General features: G+C 41.3%; 1 protein-coding gene across 1 annotated transcript in view; it reads left to right on the top strand.

Moving 5' to 3' along the window:
- The first annotated feature begins 332 nt into the window (after positions 1-332).
- Positions 333-18,729, top strand: part of LOC138636493 (metabotropic glutamate receptor 7-like) — a 66,687-nt gene continuing 48,290 nt past the window's right edge. Inside the window, exon 1 of the mRNA XM_069724531.1 lies at positions 333-1,788. Within this exon, the coding sequence (XP_069580632.1) occupies positions 1,285-1,788 (504 nt within the window). The 5' untranslated portion in view covers positions 333-1,284. The remainder of the gene's footprint in view (positions 1,789-18,729) is intronic.

The raw sequence follows: 18,729 nt of genomic DNA, 5'->3' as shown, positions 1-18,729 counted from the left end.
TGAAGAAGGGTTGCCTGGGAGACCAGCCTGGACCCCTCCAAACGTGTCTGTTCTCCCTTCCCCCTCCTCCTCCGTTTTAAAGGTGCATCAGTAATGAATCCAAAACTATTTCAGGAAAGGCGCTTTCCAGTCGGCGGGTGAAACCCCTTCATATCTGCAGCTCTTCTGTGTTTTCATAATGCCACAGATCTCCGTTTCATACCTGCCACAGTCAACATCAAAAGAGGAAAAAAAAACAAAAACACTTCGACTTTTTAGTGTGTGTGCGTGTTTGAGGGGGATAAAGGAGGGAGGGGAAGTAGAGAGAGACCGATTATAATGCTGAGATGCAGCTTGCTGAGGCACTCACACGAACAATTGTCTTAATATTCAAGTCGGGAAGTGCATTTGTTCGTCTTGTTTACCTTCTCTCATGTCTGAAGACACTGAGCTCTATAACTTCCTGAAAACCTTGCCATGAAGTGATGCTAATCTTCTTCTTTTTTCGTGCCAGCTGAATGACGTCTCGCATGGAAAGGGGGGCTGAAAACTCGGCGCACACAGTGAATCCCTCGCTGTGACTCATTCATTTTGTATAAATGCGACCGGTTGCGGAGACGGAGAAAGAGCCGGGGATTTAATTAGCTGGGTTTTCTTAGACCCCTGCTTAGTGAACGCAACATTTGGTGCTCACACTAATCGCGTCTTTCCTTTCGTTCTCTCTTTCTTTGGAGACTGTGGAGATGATATGCACCCTTGGGAGACATACACCACAACCATCCCTGCGCTCCCGCGGAGTTGGTCGGAGCAAGAAGGATGTCACCCACTTCTGCCGGTCCTAACATTCAAGGTTTGATTTAGCGCAATAATTCCTGAAATTGCCTGCCTTTTACTTGGTCGAATTACGGCTTTAGGGTGTTCAGATATGTCAGTTCTTGGCCACGACTTCATTGTTTCCGTTCTCTCTTTGGATTCAGCGTAAATGGACAAAATTAGGGCAGCTCATCTGCGGCGAGTCTTCGTCTTCTTTTACTGATATTCTCTGACTAATGGATGGAGCCTCCCTTTCCGAGGGAGCTGAATTACCGTGAGGGGCTTCACTATTCAACAAGCTGCATCGCTCACTCCTGTCTGCAAAACGATGGGCGCAGTTTGCCTGAGCCTTCTGCTGCGTCTTGGTTCTTCAGCCCAGCTTGTTGAATCTCCTCCCTGCTGACAAGAATGGGTCCGTTTTAACAAACTTCTCAGCCTTTCTGGTTTTACCATCGGCGGATAGCAGGCACCATCCTTCCTCAAAAGTTGATCATGGCTCGTCCCGGTGTATGCGTGAAGCTCGGCTCTGTATGGAGGCTTTTTTGGCTCATGAGGACTGTAGTAGATTTCGCGCTGCCTCAGGAGACTTATGCTCCCCATTCAATACGGACTGAGGGGGACCTGACCCTCGGTGGACTCTTCCCGGTGCACACCAGAGGGATCGACGGTACGGCGTGTGGGGACCTCAAAAAGGAGAACGGCATCCAGCGGCTTGAGGCCATGATGTACGCTTTGGACCAAATTAACCAGGACGAGCAACTCTTACCCAACGTCACCTTAGGTGCTCGGGTGCTGGACACTTGTTCGAGGGATACATACGCGCTGGAGCAGTCGTTAACTTTCGTGCAAGCCCTGATCACGAAGGACACCTCCGACGTGAGGTGCACTAATGGGGAGCCGCCGGTATTTGTCAAGCCTGAAAAAGTGGTGGGAGTCATCGGAGCCTCGGCGAGTTCGGTATCGATCATGGTTGCCAACATCCTACGCCTCTTTCAGGCAAGTCTTTTGAGCGTCTGCACTAGTTTTGTGGGCTTTAGATCATTTTCACTGTTGTAGATCGGGTATGTACAAGCTGCTGGTAATAATGGGCTTACGGGAAGAGTGAAAGTGATGCGCCTCCTCTTGCTACCCACCCGATAACGGGAAGCGCACGAAAAGGAATGCAAAAGTGGTAAACAACCACAAAGTGTTTGTGATGTGATAAAACAAAAAGACAACCCGTTATGAATAAGACTGCTATTTTCCGATGACAGTATTAGATTTGGTGTATGAGTAATGCTCCCTGAGACTTGTCTCCATTTTAAACCATGAACATAAAAGGGAGGTGAGTGAGTTTGGGTGGTTTTCCAATCCACTACACTGTGCGGATGAGACAGCTGAGTGTGCTGTTGCTTGTCCCCGGTGGTGCTGAAAGAACTGCTCCCGTCTGTTCCAGTCTCACTCCGGAGTCTGGATGAGTGGGCACTGACAGCCTGACACAATCACACCCAAACTCAACAACCCCCTCCTGAGAATAACAGGCCTGTTTCATGTGATTGCACATGATTATATGAGCCCCTTGTATGGTGAGACTGCGGGCATTTTTATGAATTGTTTTGAACCTGAAAGCCTTGATTTATGGTTGAGTTGGCATGCTTTTATCTACAGGGGGCCCCTCTTCAAAATTAGCTTGTTTCAAACTCTTTGCAGCCTAATTGAGCTTGATGGCTGCAAGTAAATTAAAAGAATTTGCTCCACTAATTTCCAAATGACTTAGCTTGAGTTTATGGGAACTCATCTCTATTCCTGTTGGCTGAGAGTCAATTGATAGAGTTGGCCCACTGCTGGTGCTGCAGTGGAATGGGAAACGCAGCAGGGCACCAATACAGCAGATTAATTATTTAGAACACATCTCCATAGCAAAATAGCTAATTACTTGAAATACCATGTGGATGCTTTTCCAATGTGCAGAATTTTGTACAGTTTTTTTTTTTTTGTTGCTGTGTGTATATATGTGTGTGAGGACAGCGGTGTTGAAGCTGGGGAGGATCATCAGCGCTGCAGTGTTGGTGCTAATGATTTGTGGTTGCAGATTGTAACTCACAGTCTTGTCATTTAGTGTTTTGTTTCAGTTCAATTAGACAAACCATGAGCCCAGCTGTAAGAAGCTGTTTAACTGCTACTGTAAGACCATCAAAGTGCTTAACAAGCTTTTAGCTCCATTCCCCCGACCTCACCCCCCCTTTGCATCTTCTTCCTTTTATTTTTTCTCACACACACACACACACACACACACACACACACACACACACACACACACACACACACACACACACACACACACACACACACACACACACACACACACACACACACACACACACACACACACACACACACACACACACACACACACACCACTCTTGTTTATTTATTTATCTATTCTACAGCAGTCATCCTCTGGGATTTCTGTGGTTCCATTGGGTAGACACTTAGCCTGATGGTCCCCACCGCAACCTTTAGCCTGGCTTTGGTTCCTATCCACAGATTGTAGGCTGAGTTAACATATACAATTTTTTATTATTTCAGGTTGGTAAAACCATCCAGCTAAGCTTTGAAGCATCCTCACTACACTTATTATTTTGTTGCAGAATGCGAGGGTCATAAGACTTCCTCTTCTTCATGCAAGCTATGTAATTTTAACATGTGTGCATTTGTGAAATTTAGAGGGTTTAAGAGAGTGGAGATTAGTCTCCAATTCACTTTTCTCTTTTCTCTTCACACCAGGTTTATAGCAGCATTGTCTGTAACTGTCAAGCTGTCAGAGCGTAGTTCATGTGCGATGTGGTGCTGAAGCACAGGCGTTGTAATCGAGTTCAAGGAATCTGTGGATTGACAGCAGTTGTTATGCAGGTCCCATCCATTACTTGCTGCTTCTGCTCATTTCCTCAAAGTGTTACCATAAAGGTAGATTTAATCACCACACTCAAATCTGCACACCTGAGAGAGGATAAATTTAGTTTTCCTATGAACGTATTCGCCCCTCAACACACTTATGTTTTCAGTGGTACCAGTGGTGATGATATTATTGATAATAAGGATGCTAAATTAAATCTGAGGCCTCGTGACACTGTACAATCAATACAAACCAGAAGTGAGAGCTGCCAGCCCATTTACCCTCATTAGTCTCACAGCACTTGATTGGTATGTGGCAGCACTTACAAGTTTCTGAGATTTTTATTTTTCAACTGCAGTCCATCAGCTATCAACTGATTCCAGTCGAAAGCATTGAAAGCCTGAGAGAACACCTGTTCAGATGTTCACATAAGAAAAAGCAAATCAGGCTTTTTTTTTCCTTAAATCAAAAAGAACAGACATCAAATGCGCTCTGTACAACGTGTTCAATGCATACTCTTAGTCAATTTGAATTATATTTAAGTCTTTGAGTCTTTACATTTCAAGCCAGCGGACAGTGACCTCTCCCTGAGCTGTCCTCCTGGCCTATTTCCCACATTCCTTTCAGTGAAGACCATCAGGTCATTTTAAGTCTCACTCCTGTGATAAATGAATCATCAGGGATGCTAAATAATGATTGCTGATTTTATTGCCAGATTCTAAATATCATGCCTGTCTATTCAGGACATGAGTAGCTGTTGAACTGTTAATGCTGAGAAATTGACATGAGGGATAGATTTTTCTGAGGGCCCAAGAGAGTTGATCAATACTGTTGCCATGGTGAGGCCAATTTGCTGCTAAGATGTTTTTATTTCAGTGCCTTTCACGCTGTGTTGAAAATAAGAAGCAACAATGCCACAGGAGAGAAAAAAAAAATCAATCAGCCAAACTTTTGAATTGTTGTCAGGATCTATGACGCCACACACCTTTTGAAAAATACCCCCACCCTTACTGTCTGCTCAGGAGCAGGAGGAAGAGGGAGACACAGCCAACTTTGTCCATTTGTAAGTTTCGGCCTCTTGAATGAATCATGAAATTGATTTTTATTCAGATGACATTTACATCGGGGAGTGGAGCCTCCTATTCTCTGTCACATCTTCTTTCTCAAAGGCAGAGGCAAAACTTTGTATTGAATGCAGGTGAACTCCGTCTTGTCCTCCTGTCTGGGGAAGCAGCCCCTTCAGACGAGCTGTCTAAGTGAGGCATCGACATCCTCTGCTCTTATAGCCCTGACAGGCTCCAGTCGGCTTTTTATCTCTCTTTTTTTCACAGAATCATCACTGTGACTGATTTGATGGAGATTGAAGCCTTGGAGTGTGATCTATTCAACTGACAATGGTAAAGATGGACACCAAAGGAATATGACGTGTGTGTACATGTGTGTGTGTGGTATGCTCTGAAAGTGACACCAAATGGAAGAGGTCAATTCTTGCCTGTTTTTCTAAACAGACAGATGCACACACACATGAGCATGCACATAAATAGTCCTATTACCCCTGCTGAAGGAATGAAAACAACAACAACTGTCTTGCGGATATTTAATGATCCACACCAGTGGTTCGAGCTCTTCTATTTTCTCTCCATCACTTGCTAATTGGCTTTTATTCAGACTGTGACACAGAAACCCAACTTGGTACATTTTTAACTTTAGAACAAGTAACTGAAACATGGATAAAAAAGGAAATCATTTCTTAGCTTGACTCTTGTCTCCAAGCTAAGGTCCAGCTTCTAAGTGAACTCATACTTAATAAACAATACAGTTGGATTTATTATCATACGGATATTTTTAAGAGGGGCAATATATTGAGTCTTGTTACTGCACATGTGCTGTTATTAGAAGACTTCCATTTCTAGTAGAGCAAAAACGTGACTATTTAATGTAAGAAGAAAGACAGCTATGCTAAAAATGGAGCAGCATAACCTTTAACATAGAAGAACAGAGAAAGACAGGTTGGATATTTCCAAGTGTTCCCTTTTGAGAATTCAGTAGGATTTACTTTGTGGATGGAAACTGACGACTTGACTGGATATGGATGTCATTAATAAGCCATCAAACCAACCCAAAGATATCCATCCTTCTTTGGAGTCATGAAGTATTCACAACAGGAAAAGATAATAAATTAATGTTAGAATATGAGACAAATAATTCTGTGTGCCTTAAGTTTGGCTTCACTCTTGCACCTAAAATGCTAAAAAGAACTGTACCATTTCATTATTTACTTGAATGCAGGAGGTACACAAACATAAAAAAAAAAAAATGCATCTTTGCATAGCAGGTAATTACAGTCCTCACACCAGATGAAAAATATTCACATAGTTATTCTTTAATTAATGTGAATATGGCAATATTTCAACCACACATGGTCATCTTTGGGTTAAAGTCAAGGTGTGAACATGCTTGTATTTATAGATGAGCTGCGATGACACATCATCTGTGAATGTAGTCACTGATTAAATACATGTGAGGACAAAAGGCATAATTATTCACTCACTAAGTTTGTGCTTATGTGAACACATTATATTAAAAGTACAATACCTGGGTACCTGAGGGAGATTCTTAGCAGTCAAAATGTCGCCATGTCTGCGTAGACTAAAAAGAAGTGCAAACGGGATAGCAGTGTGCCGGTTTCTAATTATTAATTGGTCTTATTGTTTTCATGCAGAACACAAATGAGCATTTAGTTTTGACCCAGCAGTAAACTAAGAACTCTCCAAAAAAGGGCTGACTCTCAGAGTGGCTAACAAGTTTAAGTAATTTATTTTACTATCATAATTTTGCCATGGTCTAATAACACCCCTTCTAGTTTAACAGAAACTGCCTGGCAGACTGTAAAGGGGTGATGACGAATCACTTACACTAATGCAATTATGCAGATTCTGTAGCAGAGTGCAAGTTATCATATTCATGATCAAAATTTTGGCATCCTGCCCCACTCAAATAGCATAACAAAAAAATTTGAAATGGCCAATATCGACAAAACTACATACAGAACTAAAGTATGAAGTACATCTTTTTAATACAGCAAGTAAAAAAAAAAAAACAGTATATGTTATAATAAATGTTACACTGCTTCTAGAAAAATGTACACAAAATAGGCATAAGCAGAGAGGATTGTGGAATTTGAAATGGACATGTACTTTGTTTTATACTGAATACATTATCTATAGTTCACTGACTCTCATGTCTGGTCCTTGGGACTGAGAGCCTTGCTGTTTTTCATTCCAGCCATTTAATCAGATGCTGACTTATGGCCAGTTCAAACCAGAATTGGCAAGGTAAAATTTACTCCCACGCGGGGGCAAAATGCATGTGGGACAGGAAACATCGTGGGCAGGGTTAAAAACATAAACTGCAGGTGTTGCATAACAAACAGGCTATTCCACAAGTTGAGAATTATACACTTTTTTTTTATCAGCGTCTTTATACTGTTGTCTTTTCTTTTCCTGTGTACTCTTGCACTCAAGGCCAACTGCACAGTACGAACATCCTTTTATCGCCCTGTTCTATAAACATGCAGTTATACAAACAAGGATAAACAATCAATGCTTACTTAAAGAAAGGTCAATCCCACCTGCTTTGTGAAATTGGCTGTAGATTGGTGAATCGTCCCAGGCCAGAGGTCAAACAGATTGAACTCTGAAAGAAGTGACCAAGGCGAGATAAATGTGAGAAGCAAATGCATCTCACCTTTGTTTGTGAAATGCTGGGGGATGATGTGGGATCCAGGTGAATGTATTCACCTGAAATGATCTGTTTGGACAAAAGGGCAGCAGTTTGAGCACCAACCGAGGATCTTCTAAAGCGATAATGTGCATAGATGTAGTGTTGAAATGGGATTTTTGCACTTAGATTGCAGTGATTACAAAAGAAGAGTTTTCCAAGAATGAACCATAGTCAAGAAAAACATGTCGGGTTGTTTGAGAAGACATGGATTAAGACCAGCATAAAAGCAATAGTTAGAGACAGAGAAATGTCACCTAACGGGCTCTTTTTTTTTTTTACCAAAATTTCCATCCTTTTGTTTTTGGAGGAAACAATGTTTTGAGGGGGTGAGTGGACCAGGTGCAGTATACTGTATATTCACACTCTGTAGCGTGAGCAACTGATGCAATGTTAATAAAATTAACAAAATAGCCCTGTGTTAGACAAGTTGTCATTACTGTTGACATGAGGTCATTAGGTCAGCAGCCTGCAGGGGGAGAATTTGAAAATGCTATGCAGGCCTGATATTAAGGTCCCGGCTACTCCCATAGGCCTGGGGGGATCGTGCATTTTATTATTCAGTTATATAATAGCTTGTTATTTGAATAAATGTTTCCCAATGAAAACATAGTTAGTACATTCTTATTCCATTCTTCATTGGTTTTCAGACATATCAGAGCTGGTTTAGGGTGTTGTGGTCCATTTATAACTGGTACATGTTAATTCGGTATCTTTAATGAGGTGCCAACCCTGATTTATACATGAGTTTGGAATTTTGCTTGACAATTACAGAAGCTTGACTCTCCCACACGATTCTCTCTGCTTTTGTGGGAGGAAGAGTGCCCCTGCTTAAAAGCTAAGCCCCGCTCACATCGAGGTCACACCCGTGTTCTGTCAAAACTTATTGTTGGGATGACTGTAAAATGTGACTAGAATAGCACTCTTAGAGTTGGTTGGAAGTTTTCGGCAGTTTATCTGTTGAGCAGAAGGAGCCATGGAAGAGGAAACCCCATTACGTCCGATCCTCTTACGGGGATGAGTGGAGAAGCACGAGGAGGTCTCTGCTGGCTGCTGGTCGGCCTCTCACTCATCTCTCCAAAAGGAAAAAATGTTCCTTGTTGCTTCAGCAGAAAACGATCCAGTGTGGGCTGAAAGGCATTATCACAGGGCTCATTATAGTTTGTTTCAACGCCGTGATCTGTGATCCATGCAACGTTCAGGACGGGGCGTGAATTACAAAGTCACTCAGCCAATGTAGACTTATGTGCTGTGTGACTAAATAACATCTAAGACTGTTTTCGCTTTAGAAGCCTCATAGAAGCATGAAATGTCTGTAGAGATCAATGAGAAATTTGTCTTTTAAATATGATTGGTTTTCACCAGGCACTTGCCTCACAGTTCCTCAAATCCTGGTAAATGAGTTAAGTGAATTTGTTAAAAGGCTGCTTTTAGTACTGCCTGTGAGAGAGTGTCTGCTGCTTCAAAAAGACATATGTTGTGGTTCCTCTCAGGCCTGAGTTCCGTGTTTTGTTCTCGCTCTCTATTTTATCACTTCCTCAACACTTCTCCCATCCAGCTCTGAAATCACATGGCACCTTAAAATTATATTGCACTTAAACTTATACTATGGATTTACTTGTCAAGGAGAATTCCTTCAGTACATAAAAGATGTCCCTTTTTAAGGAAAAGGGAGGGAACAGGGGAAATACTTGACTCTAAATATTCCTATTTATCATCAAGAAGCAGTTTATAAACCTTTAATAAATCGTTTCTAGCAGTAAAATGTAGGTATGCAGCTGTATTTATTAATATATTTATCAACAACCTTTCGTGCGCACTGATAAGTGAGCTGATGTACAAACAGATAATAAATGACAATACAGCAAGACATAGTTGTAATAATATAGAATATGGCTACATAGGAGATGTTACACTTGTCAAATACTGTTCAATAATATCCAAGATGTCATTTTTTTCTGCTTCCAACTAAATTATATTGTGTATTATAAACCATTTATAAATTGTAAGTGCTCTGTGAGGCTATAGGTAGGCACAGTGGCATAAGCAGGTATAATGTTTATTTTGCCTTCCATCTAATGCAAACATTTGAGAATTAGCTCTAAACTCAATATACAGCTAAGGCTGATGGGAACATTAGTTCTGCATGTTTTTCGTCATGTAACAAAGTATTGGACAAATAAAAAATTTTGACGTATTGTATGCATTATATGAAAAGTAAAGTGAAAGCCAAAGTTAGAGTAAATTATCTTGATGGGACTGACTGCACCCATTTTATTGCCAAACCATCTTGAGAAATTGTCAAGACATTTCACTGAAAGTTAAAACTGTGTAAAGGTGGTGCCGGAGGGCAAGAAATGTGAGGTGATCGTTACAGTTATTAGGATTCAACCTCGGGGGAGCAAGAATGTCTGTACAAAATGTCATGGCAGTCCATCCATGCAATTGTTGAAATGTTTTATTCGTTCATCTTTTCATTCATTCATTCATTCACTGCTTAGTCCAACTGGGTTCACAATGGCAATCGGTAAAGCAGAGAATACCAGACGACCCTGTTCCCCACGACTTCCTCCAGCTCCTCCCGGAGTATCCCGAGCCTCTGTCAGGCCAACTGGGAGACATAATCTCTCCAGCAAGTTCTTTCCTGATTTGGGGTCTCATTCCAGTTCGCACAGCCTGGTAAACCTCCAATGACAGGTGGTCACAGGGCATCATAATCAGGTGCCTGAACCACGTCAGCTGGTTCCGCTCAAGGCGGTGGAGTTCTTTCTAGATGACTGAACTCGTCAGCCTGTGCTGGAGAGTGAGGCCTACCAAACTGGGAAGAAAACTTATTCCAACCACTTGTTTACAGGATTACAGGATTATTTCAGTCATTACCCAGAGTTTATGGTGAGGCTGGGGACGTACACTAATCAGCCATTGGAGACCTTTGCCTTTTTGGCTCAGCTCCTTCTTCACCCCAACAATTCTGTACAGCGACAGCATTAACGCTGCTGCTCATTGATAATACCCTAAGATACTTCTCTCCTTTACCTGGAAGCGACATGCCATCCTTTGGCCTTAGAAAATCATGGACTCTGATGGACTCAGAACCACGGACCTGCTAAATGGGTTCATGTTACCATGCACCTGCCTGCCCTCTCTAACTGCTTGAAAGGCATTGCACCCAACCCCAATGTTGGATCGTGGACCCACACGGTCCTCCCATATTGCATTTTAGGTCTGCCACCCACAGGCATGGCTCTGAGGTTCTGAACTGGGTAAATTCTTACATTCTCCTTTGGAGTTTTCAGATTGTGTTAGTCTAGATCTTCACTACAGCTCTGTTCTCAGGATAATTTAACAGGAGCATGGTGCACTGGATGATAAAGCTCTGGAGATCCCTAGACAATGCAAGCATGTGAAATTACAGTACATTCTGGACCACAGTGGTGTCTCAACCAGCTGACAGACTGACTGCAATCATGCCCAAGTTTGGCACATTTATAGTGTCTCCATCACACATATTTTCATGTAGTTTAGGGTAACAGCGCTATTTATGCAAAATGCAACAGTAAACTTAGAACACAATACATTTTGCGCAGCTTGCTTCAAACTTAAAAGGGACAGGCGGTTTGCTGCTCACATGGCTGTCTTGCTGTCTCCAGAGGTTAGTGGCATGAGGCTCTGCCTCGACTGCATGCCCATGTGAGGGCTCTAATGTAGGCAAGCCACTGAGGAGCTGCAAGAACCAGACAGACATACACCACACAGCAGCTAAAGTGGAGAAAACACAGTGGTCCTTCTGATACAATGTTAATGTCTTCTCACTTTCCTCTGGTGATATCAAAGCATACAGATACGGTCGTTTTAGTTACGTAGGACCTGCTTTTGACTTCCTTTTTAATATTTGAAAGTATTTTGAAAGTATTATCAACAAAATGTACTTGACATATCTAACGTATTCATATAAACTGACTTGATTCAATTATTAAATGAATACTTTAATTATTATATGATTGTATTATTATTCTGGTGCATTCATGTGTAAATAATTAATTAAATATTTTACTAATTTAACTATTAAAGTGAAGCAAATTATCTGCTCTGGGTTTAATCTATCACAAAAAATAATGCATAATAAGATGATGAAATGTTTTGTGAGATTTAAGTAACTGGTTATATAGAGTAAAGGCTGTCCGATAAATACAAGAGTAAAAAGTACAGCATTTCCTCCCAAAACACTGTGAAGTAGTGTAAAATGAAGGATTAATCAAAATTGTATACTTTACGCCCCGCGTACTCATAATAATAATAAATGTCGTTTCTTTTGGCCGCTGATGGTGGATGTTTAAAAACCTAAAATGTCCTCATCCGCCCAAAAATAATTGAACACCTGTGTTTGAGTGTGCCTGTGTGTGTTTCACTGTGTGTGTGTGTGTGTGTGTGTGTGTGTGTGTGTGTGTGTGTGTGTGTGTGTGTGTGTGTGTGTGTGTGTGTGTGTGTGTGTGTGTGTGTGTGTGTTTGCTGTTTGTATCTCAGAGATGTCGGGCCCTGGTGTGCTCTCTCTCACTGTATACATAATAAACTGTCATCGGGATTCATTCCTTGTCCTTCAGCTGTGTTATTATAGCAGGCCTCAGGGTGCATCAGAACGTTTTCAAACAACAGGCAGTAATATATAACCATTATATCTGCTAGCACAGTGTGGACCTTTATAGGGGGGACTAAATTATTAGAGTGCAGCATGGGCCTCGGGTAGTTAAGCTAAAATACCTGTTGATTTTGCATTTGAAAATGAAAGAGCGGAACTTTGGAGTTTCATTAGCTTCAATTTCATTTTGTCTGTATTTCCCTCGAGATAATGTTTAGTGAGTGTTTTCTCCCTCTCTCTCTCTCTCTCTCTCTCTCTCTCTCTCTCTCTCGTTCTCTCTTTCTCTCTCTGTCTTTGGCTATGCAGTGGTGTGTGAGTGCTGTTTGAACATGTTTGTGTGTCCCTGTTCTTTTGAGCTTGAAAAGTATTCTGTGCCTGTGCAGCCAGAGCATACATAAAAAAAATCAGTTGACAGGATTACTGTTTTCAGATGCAAATCCTGTGGGATTTCAAATGCTCTCTGAAGCGCCTGCATTTGACAGCTACATTGATTTGGGGGAAGACCTCAATCACCATTGACGTTTTGCAAATGAACGGAGCGCTTTCCCTTCAAATATGGTTGCTGAAACTACAATTGACTACTGGACCGAAGCTATTGACGAGAGAATATAGTGTTTTTTAAGTGCCTAATCAGTATTGAAGCACTCACATGTTGCCCTTAATGAGGCTAGTTGGATCAATACGCGGTTGTTTATCAATGGATTATGTATAGAGCTGTCACATGCTCTACCTGGAGGTGGAAGGCCAATGAAATGTGATATTTGTCCCCAAATTTACTCAGACGTTTAGGAAATAAAGTTATGCGTATGTTGCGTCATCCAGTCAAACATTATTCTCACTGTAGTTCTGCAGTGGGCACAATTTATATAATGTATACAATATTTTTGAAGGCTTTGTGTCAAGGTTACTAGTGCACAATACTTTGTATTGTTAGAGTCATCCGATCGGTTCCGATTTTTTATGATGGTTGATAATTTCTCAACTATAGCCTGTGTGTGTGTGTGTGTGTGTGTGTGTGTTCTTGTATTACTTGAATTTGTTGGGATTAAAATTCCTTCATTCAATTGAATTAATGGAATTTGGAATTGGAGTTTGACTTGTAAATTTCAGAAACAAGATTTGGTTATGGTCTGGTGTCCAGTAGATAAGGTTAGAGTAAAATGAGACTGTCCTCCTAAGAAAGCAAAATATTTAACAAGATGTCCTACAAAACCATTTGTTTATGTCAGAGGGACTATCAGCCGGAGTAAGTATGTTTCTTTCCGTCAAAAGCAAAGGAAGAAAGCAGTTTTATTATATTATAGAATAATAAAATCTACAAAGGAAGGAAGCTAGTGTGGATGGCTGAAAATTTAATTTGACATTTTACATGACCACAATCATTCCCTAATCTTATCTAAATAGTTATGACTATAATGCTGACCTTTAAAGTCTCCCTGATTTTAATAAAGAATTGGTCATTCTAACCCAAAACTCATTATTAACCCTTTACCAATAAATCTGATGGTGGATGTTAAAAAAAACTTAAAATGTCCTCATCCGCCCAAAAATAATTGAATACCTATATTTGAGTGTGCCTGTGCATGTGTGTGTGTGTGTGTGTGTGTGTGTGTGTGTGTGTGTGTGTGTGTGTGTGTGTGTGTGTGTGTGTGTGTGTGTGTGTGTGTGTGTGTGTGTGTGTGTGTATATATATGTTTTCTTGAATTAATCACAGTATGGGGAATTGCGTCTTCCCTGGGGACGGATGTGCGGTTCCTCACAAGGTTAACCAATAGATTTATTTTTGATTCGGGCCACTGTGGGGATTAGGTTAAGGTTGGGGTAAGGGCTGAGGTTAGACATGTGGTTATGGTTAAGGTGGGGTACGTCTCCAGGGAATTGATGCACGTCAATGCAATGTCCTCCTAAATGACAAAAACATGTGCGTGTGCGCGTTCCAGGCTGGCGGTAATCCTCTGCTCTCAGTGCTCAAGCAATTTTCCAGTTCCTGTGCACAGTTGGAAACACATCACACCTTTTTATTTGGGGAAATCATCCACACAGAGGTTTGGATTTTAAATGTGCTCTAATGAACGTAAAATAAAGGAATGAATAAATAAATATACACGAGGCACTTAAATGCACTCACTCTGCTGGCTGTAGATGTGTGATCTGGAACATCCAAGTTTACCACCAAAAGGCTTTGATCGGTTTTCCTGTACTGACTCACACTATAATGTTAGGGTTTTATGTTGAGGCCATATGCAGTTCACATAATCCTTTCTTTCTTCAGTACTGCATTCATGGGTTTAGCTTCCGTAAGACTGCTATAGAGGAATTTTCCATCTCTGAACCCTCATAGAATTTTTATATTGGAATTTGGATTAATGTCTAAAACAAGTTCTTAAAAAGACAAAATGTGTATATACAATGTCTTCCTTATAAAACTCACATATGAACAGCACATTTTCTACATTTTGTATTTTGACTGATCAATGAGCCAACAAGTTTTAAAAGTCTGGCTTTTAGATCTTCTAAATATATACAGACGGTGTTGTGTTTGTGTTGTTTCACCTCATTTGACAGATTGTGTTATTAGCAGACTTGAGATCCACATGAGCTGTTTTGGAAAGATGCATGTTCGTGCTCTTGTTGAAAATTTAGATAACCCTTCAGTAGTGATGTGTGACAGTTCCATTGTATACAACCAGGCTCATTCCTGTTCCGGCTGGTTAACTTGTCTCTGGGTAATTGTCTGATCTGGTGTCTGTTGCGCATCTTTGATTCTGGCTCTGAACTGCATGTCAGTGTGCAGCCTTCTTACACTTTGTCTCACTGCGAGTGGAAGTTATGTGAAATGTGCGTGTGACAAAAACACATTCCACATAAATCTTCTCGGCCCATTAGTCAAGACACTTGCTTTGATGAATCATGATCGGAGTTTGAATGGGAGTCTGTTTACACAGAATAGCTCTGTCTGAAAGAGTGTGTCCAGTTCTTCCAGAGTTGGCAGGTTATTCAGTACAGCTCTGGAAAGAACTTCTTGTGCTCACTCAGTGGACAATTGTCCATTGTTGTGGCTGTGCAGTGGTGCCAGTGTGGAGCTGACAGGACTTAGAGGTCAGTTGGCCTCAGTGATGCACTACACCAGCAGCACAGAGCAGAACAGAGAGCCCATGGGCATCGAGGCCTCGAGTGGAAACCGGATCTTTCTCATCTGAGTTTACCGCAGGGTGGAAGATTGCTGACATACATTGACTTTAATGAGCTTCACTCCAAGACTTTTCAGTTCTACAGAGCCTGACCTTCTTTATATCCTCCTGCTCAAGAGCACATTACATTTTAATGTTGACTATCATTTCAACTATTACTGTGGCAATACTTCCTCTACCATAATTACAACATTATTAGTAGTAAAACTCATTTCTTATTAAGGTTAAAGGACCATAAGGTATGTTTGCTGGTTTCATTATAATGTAACATTATCTTTGTGTAGTACTGCACTTAAAGGATCAGTGTGTAGGATTTAGAGGTATCTAATGTTGAGGTTAGAGATTGAAACATACTGAATGCCCCTCCCTCTCCAAAACAAGGCTGTGCTACAGGCTCTGTAGGCTGTACTTTCTATGTTCATAGTCTCTGTTTGGCAGATTAGCATGCTAACATGTGCTAATTAGCACTAACCAATCTGTTTGTTAGCTTTTGATATGTTTCAACCTAAAATTGGTAATCTCAATTTGCTCCTGGTGCAAGAAGAAAACTCACTGGGATCACCACCATAATTAGGATTCAGCCTCTGGAATCCATAAACATTTGTACAATATTTCATTGCAATCCATCCAATATTTTTTCAGTACAAAGTGGTATACTGACTGATCTTTAGAAAGACTGCCATCCAGCGAGCCATGTCTTTTGCATGGCTCAAAAGCAAGCTTACTAGATTTAAAGATGGTCTTTTATTGACATCCCAGTCACAGTGAAAGCATTCATAGCTGTGGTCTGACCCCCCAGCATAACTTTCATTTGCACATAAGTCACACACAACCTGAGGTCCTCTAGACAGAAGAGGAAAAGGTTACTTTTGCCGTCAGGACCAAGAGGCTATTGGAGAGAAGGGACTTTATTGACCTGAGCTGAGCGTCCCAGGCAGTGCCTGTGTACTTCCACCAACAGGTTCTACCAATAAAGTGCCTCATGTGATAGATGGTTAATGTGAGGGCCAAATGGAGTCTGCCAATCTCTGTGAAGGAGGTTAGATTTGTATATAAAGCCCAGGTGGAAGGTCTTCCTGTGCAGCTAAACACAATAGTCCCATAGTTGCCTGTAAAATACTCTACTTTGAAGACTTGTACTAAAAACAAACTTGTCTTTTAGATCACTTTTATTCATATTTACTTCATACTTGGATGTTTGAGGTTTTTGTATATTTTGAATGTTTTTTCTGTTCTTACATTTGTTTTCCATTTCATTTCTTTGCATTTTTATTGCCTTTTTACATATTTTAATGTTGATTGTTGTTATGCCAGTTTTGTAAAGCTCTGGTCGATGTGTGAATACCTTGCTGTGAGTGGCAGCTTAAGCAGATAATTCTGCCTATTTCCTGCAACACAAAAATAACAACTTTGCGTGAATTATCTGTGAAAAAAAAGCAGCGGGCATTATGTCCATTTTAACCATTTGAATACGTGTGTGAGACTTTTGCAGGAAAGTCATCCACACATTCTTGTTCACATTTGCATTGTCTCTGAAAGGGCTGACAGTGGATTTGGTGTGTGCTGTGAATGCAGGTGTTGCTGATAAAATACTATAATCTCAACTCTGGGAGAGGTTCAAGGCAGCACTGCAGGCAATGCTAAGGAAGCAGATAACTGCCTATTAAAATATTCTGTTCTTGTTTTAAACCAGTACATAAGTCTCAAGTGCACGGCATCAAGTGGGGGCTCAGACGCGGTAACAAAAGGAATAGGATATCTGTGATATTTTCCACTGCTATGATCAGTCCGTAATTACATGGGTCCTACTAAAGAATTCTATGTGAGGAGCAAACAGGAACGATAAAATCGAGGAGGCTCAACCACATTGTCTGCACTATTAGGGGAGAAATGGGGCTGGTGATGATGCTCTGTCGAGTCTGAAGACAGAGCTATATAGGGAGAGAATAGTACAGAGGGAGTCATTGGGATGCAGGTCAGGGTGTTGCAGGTGCACGACTGACAATGAATGTGTCAGATTCAGTGTGCTCCAGGTGTAGGTGGGAAAAAAATACCCGCATGAGCATTCTTGCTCTTTGTAAATAATATGTCAGGGCCATATTAGGACTGAACAGAGCAATGAGGCAGAGCAGAGCTGTAAAGATGTTGCACACTCCAACAATTCCCACAAAACAAACACGGGCATTTGTATTCAGATGTCTCTCATGAAACAATATTGTTGTTTTTCTCTTACCTAAGGCGTAATAGCATGTAGATTCCAGTATTGCTTTATTGATATTTCATCTTTTTCCAGAGGAAAGAAAATGAAGTTATGATGCAGGCTATAAAGAACACAGCAGAGAAAACAAAGCTGTGTCCAGTGCACTTTGCAGTCGAGAAAAATCAATACAGCCAACTGTAATGTGAGATCCTGTGGATTTAGAGGAATACATTTGATAACACTTAGTCATAAACCTGCAGGCTATGTTTTATTCTTATTGTGAGTTGAGCTTCTGTCACACCTGAAGAGAGCACACAGCACAGCTACAATGATCAAGGCTGTTCTGCTGAACCCCATTGTTCTCTGCAGGGCCTTGCTTTGTGTGAAGCCTAAGTCAAAAGAAGCTTCACAAAAAGACTTGAAGAAATACTGTATCAGTGCAAAATAACTCTCGCGAGTGACGGCATAAGAGCTCGACTGTCATGACAGCTTGAAAGGCAAGATCCTTAAGTCAGTCGGCTCCATTTGTGACATGTGTTTGTATCAGCAATACCAACCTTTACACTGCACTACATAGACGTTCAGCCTCTCCTTAGTACCAACTCTTCTCTGATGAGTCTTTGAGAGCTATTTGGTCTTAGGAAGCGATTATTTCTTTGATATACCAATAGAGTTGAAATAGCAGTCTGTTTACCAGATGGAAAGATGGAGGTCGGCCAGGTTCCCTTTGTGAGCTATCCACACTCTCCTCCCACGCCTCGGCTTTACTCTACTGTGTGACTTTCCTGGTCAAATATCTGATTTATGAGTCATACCTAGCCTCTATACCCATGGAGAAACATGCTGGTTGTCTTAAAATACACTGTGGCAGGGCAGCCATGCAAGAGCTCAGGCCCGGCGCAGAGCACTGGAGCTGCCCTGGGGACTGGCATGGAGAAAGCGGGAGAGACGGTGGGTGCAGGAATCGACTGGGAAAAAGAGAAGTGGGCGGAAAGAAGGAGACGGTGGAAGGTCATGTTAGATAAAGGATTATAAAAGCCTAACTTTCTGTCATGTAACACCAAGGCTAGTTCAGCGGTGTGGGCAACTCTGAAAGGGTGGTGTTTGTGATTTCTGAACTAGAAAGCTGCAGGAACAATAAACATCCAGACTGGTTTCACTATTCAAGTAAGGTCCTTGTAGAATCACCGCCTGGAAAATGGCAGAGAGAGTGATATGAGGCTGGCTTTGGTGAGGAGAGGAGGGAGACAGCAGG

The sequence above is a fragment of the Brachyistius frenatus genome, unplaced genomic scaffold (genome assembly GCF_029030835.1).
Source record: "Brachyistius frenatus isolate BFR_SWC_R1_liver_20210118 unplaced genomic scaffold, ASM2903083v1 Contig_6, whole genome shotgun sequence".
NCBI classification, from domain to species: Eukaryota; Metazoa; Chordata; class Actinopteri; family Embiotocidae; genus Brachyistius; species Brachyistius frenatus.
Note: the sequence above shows the minus strand (reverse complement) of the source record. Positions and strands in the feature narration are given on the sequence as shown.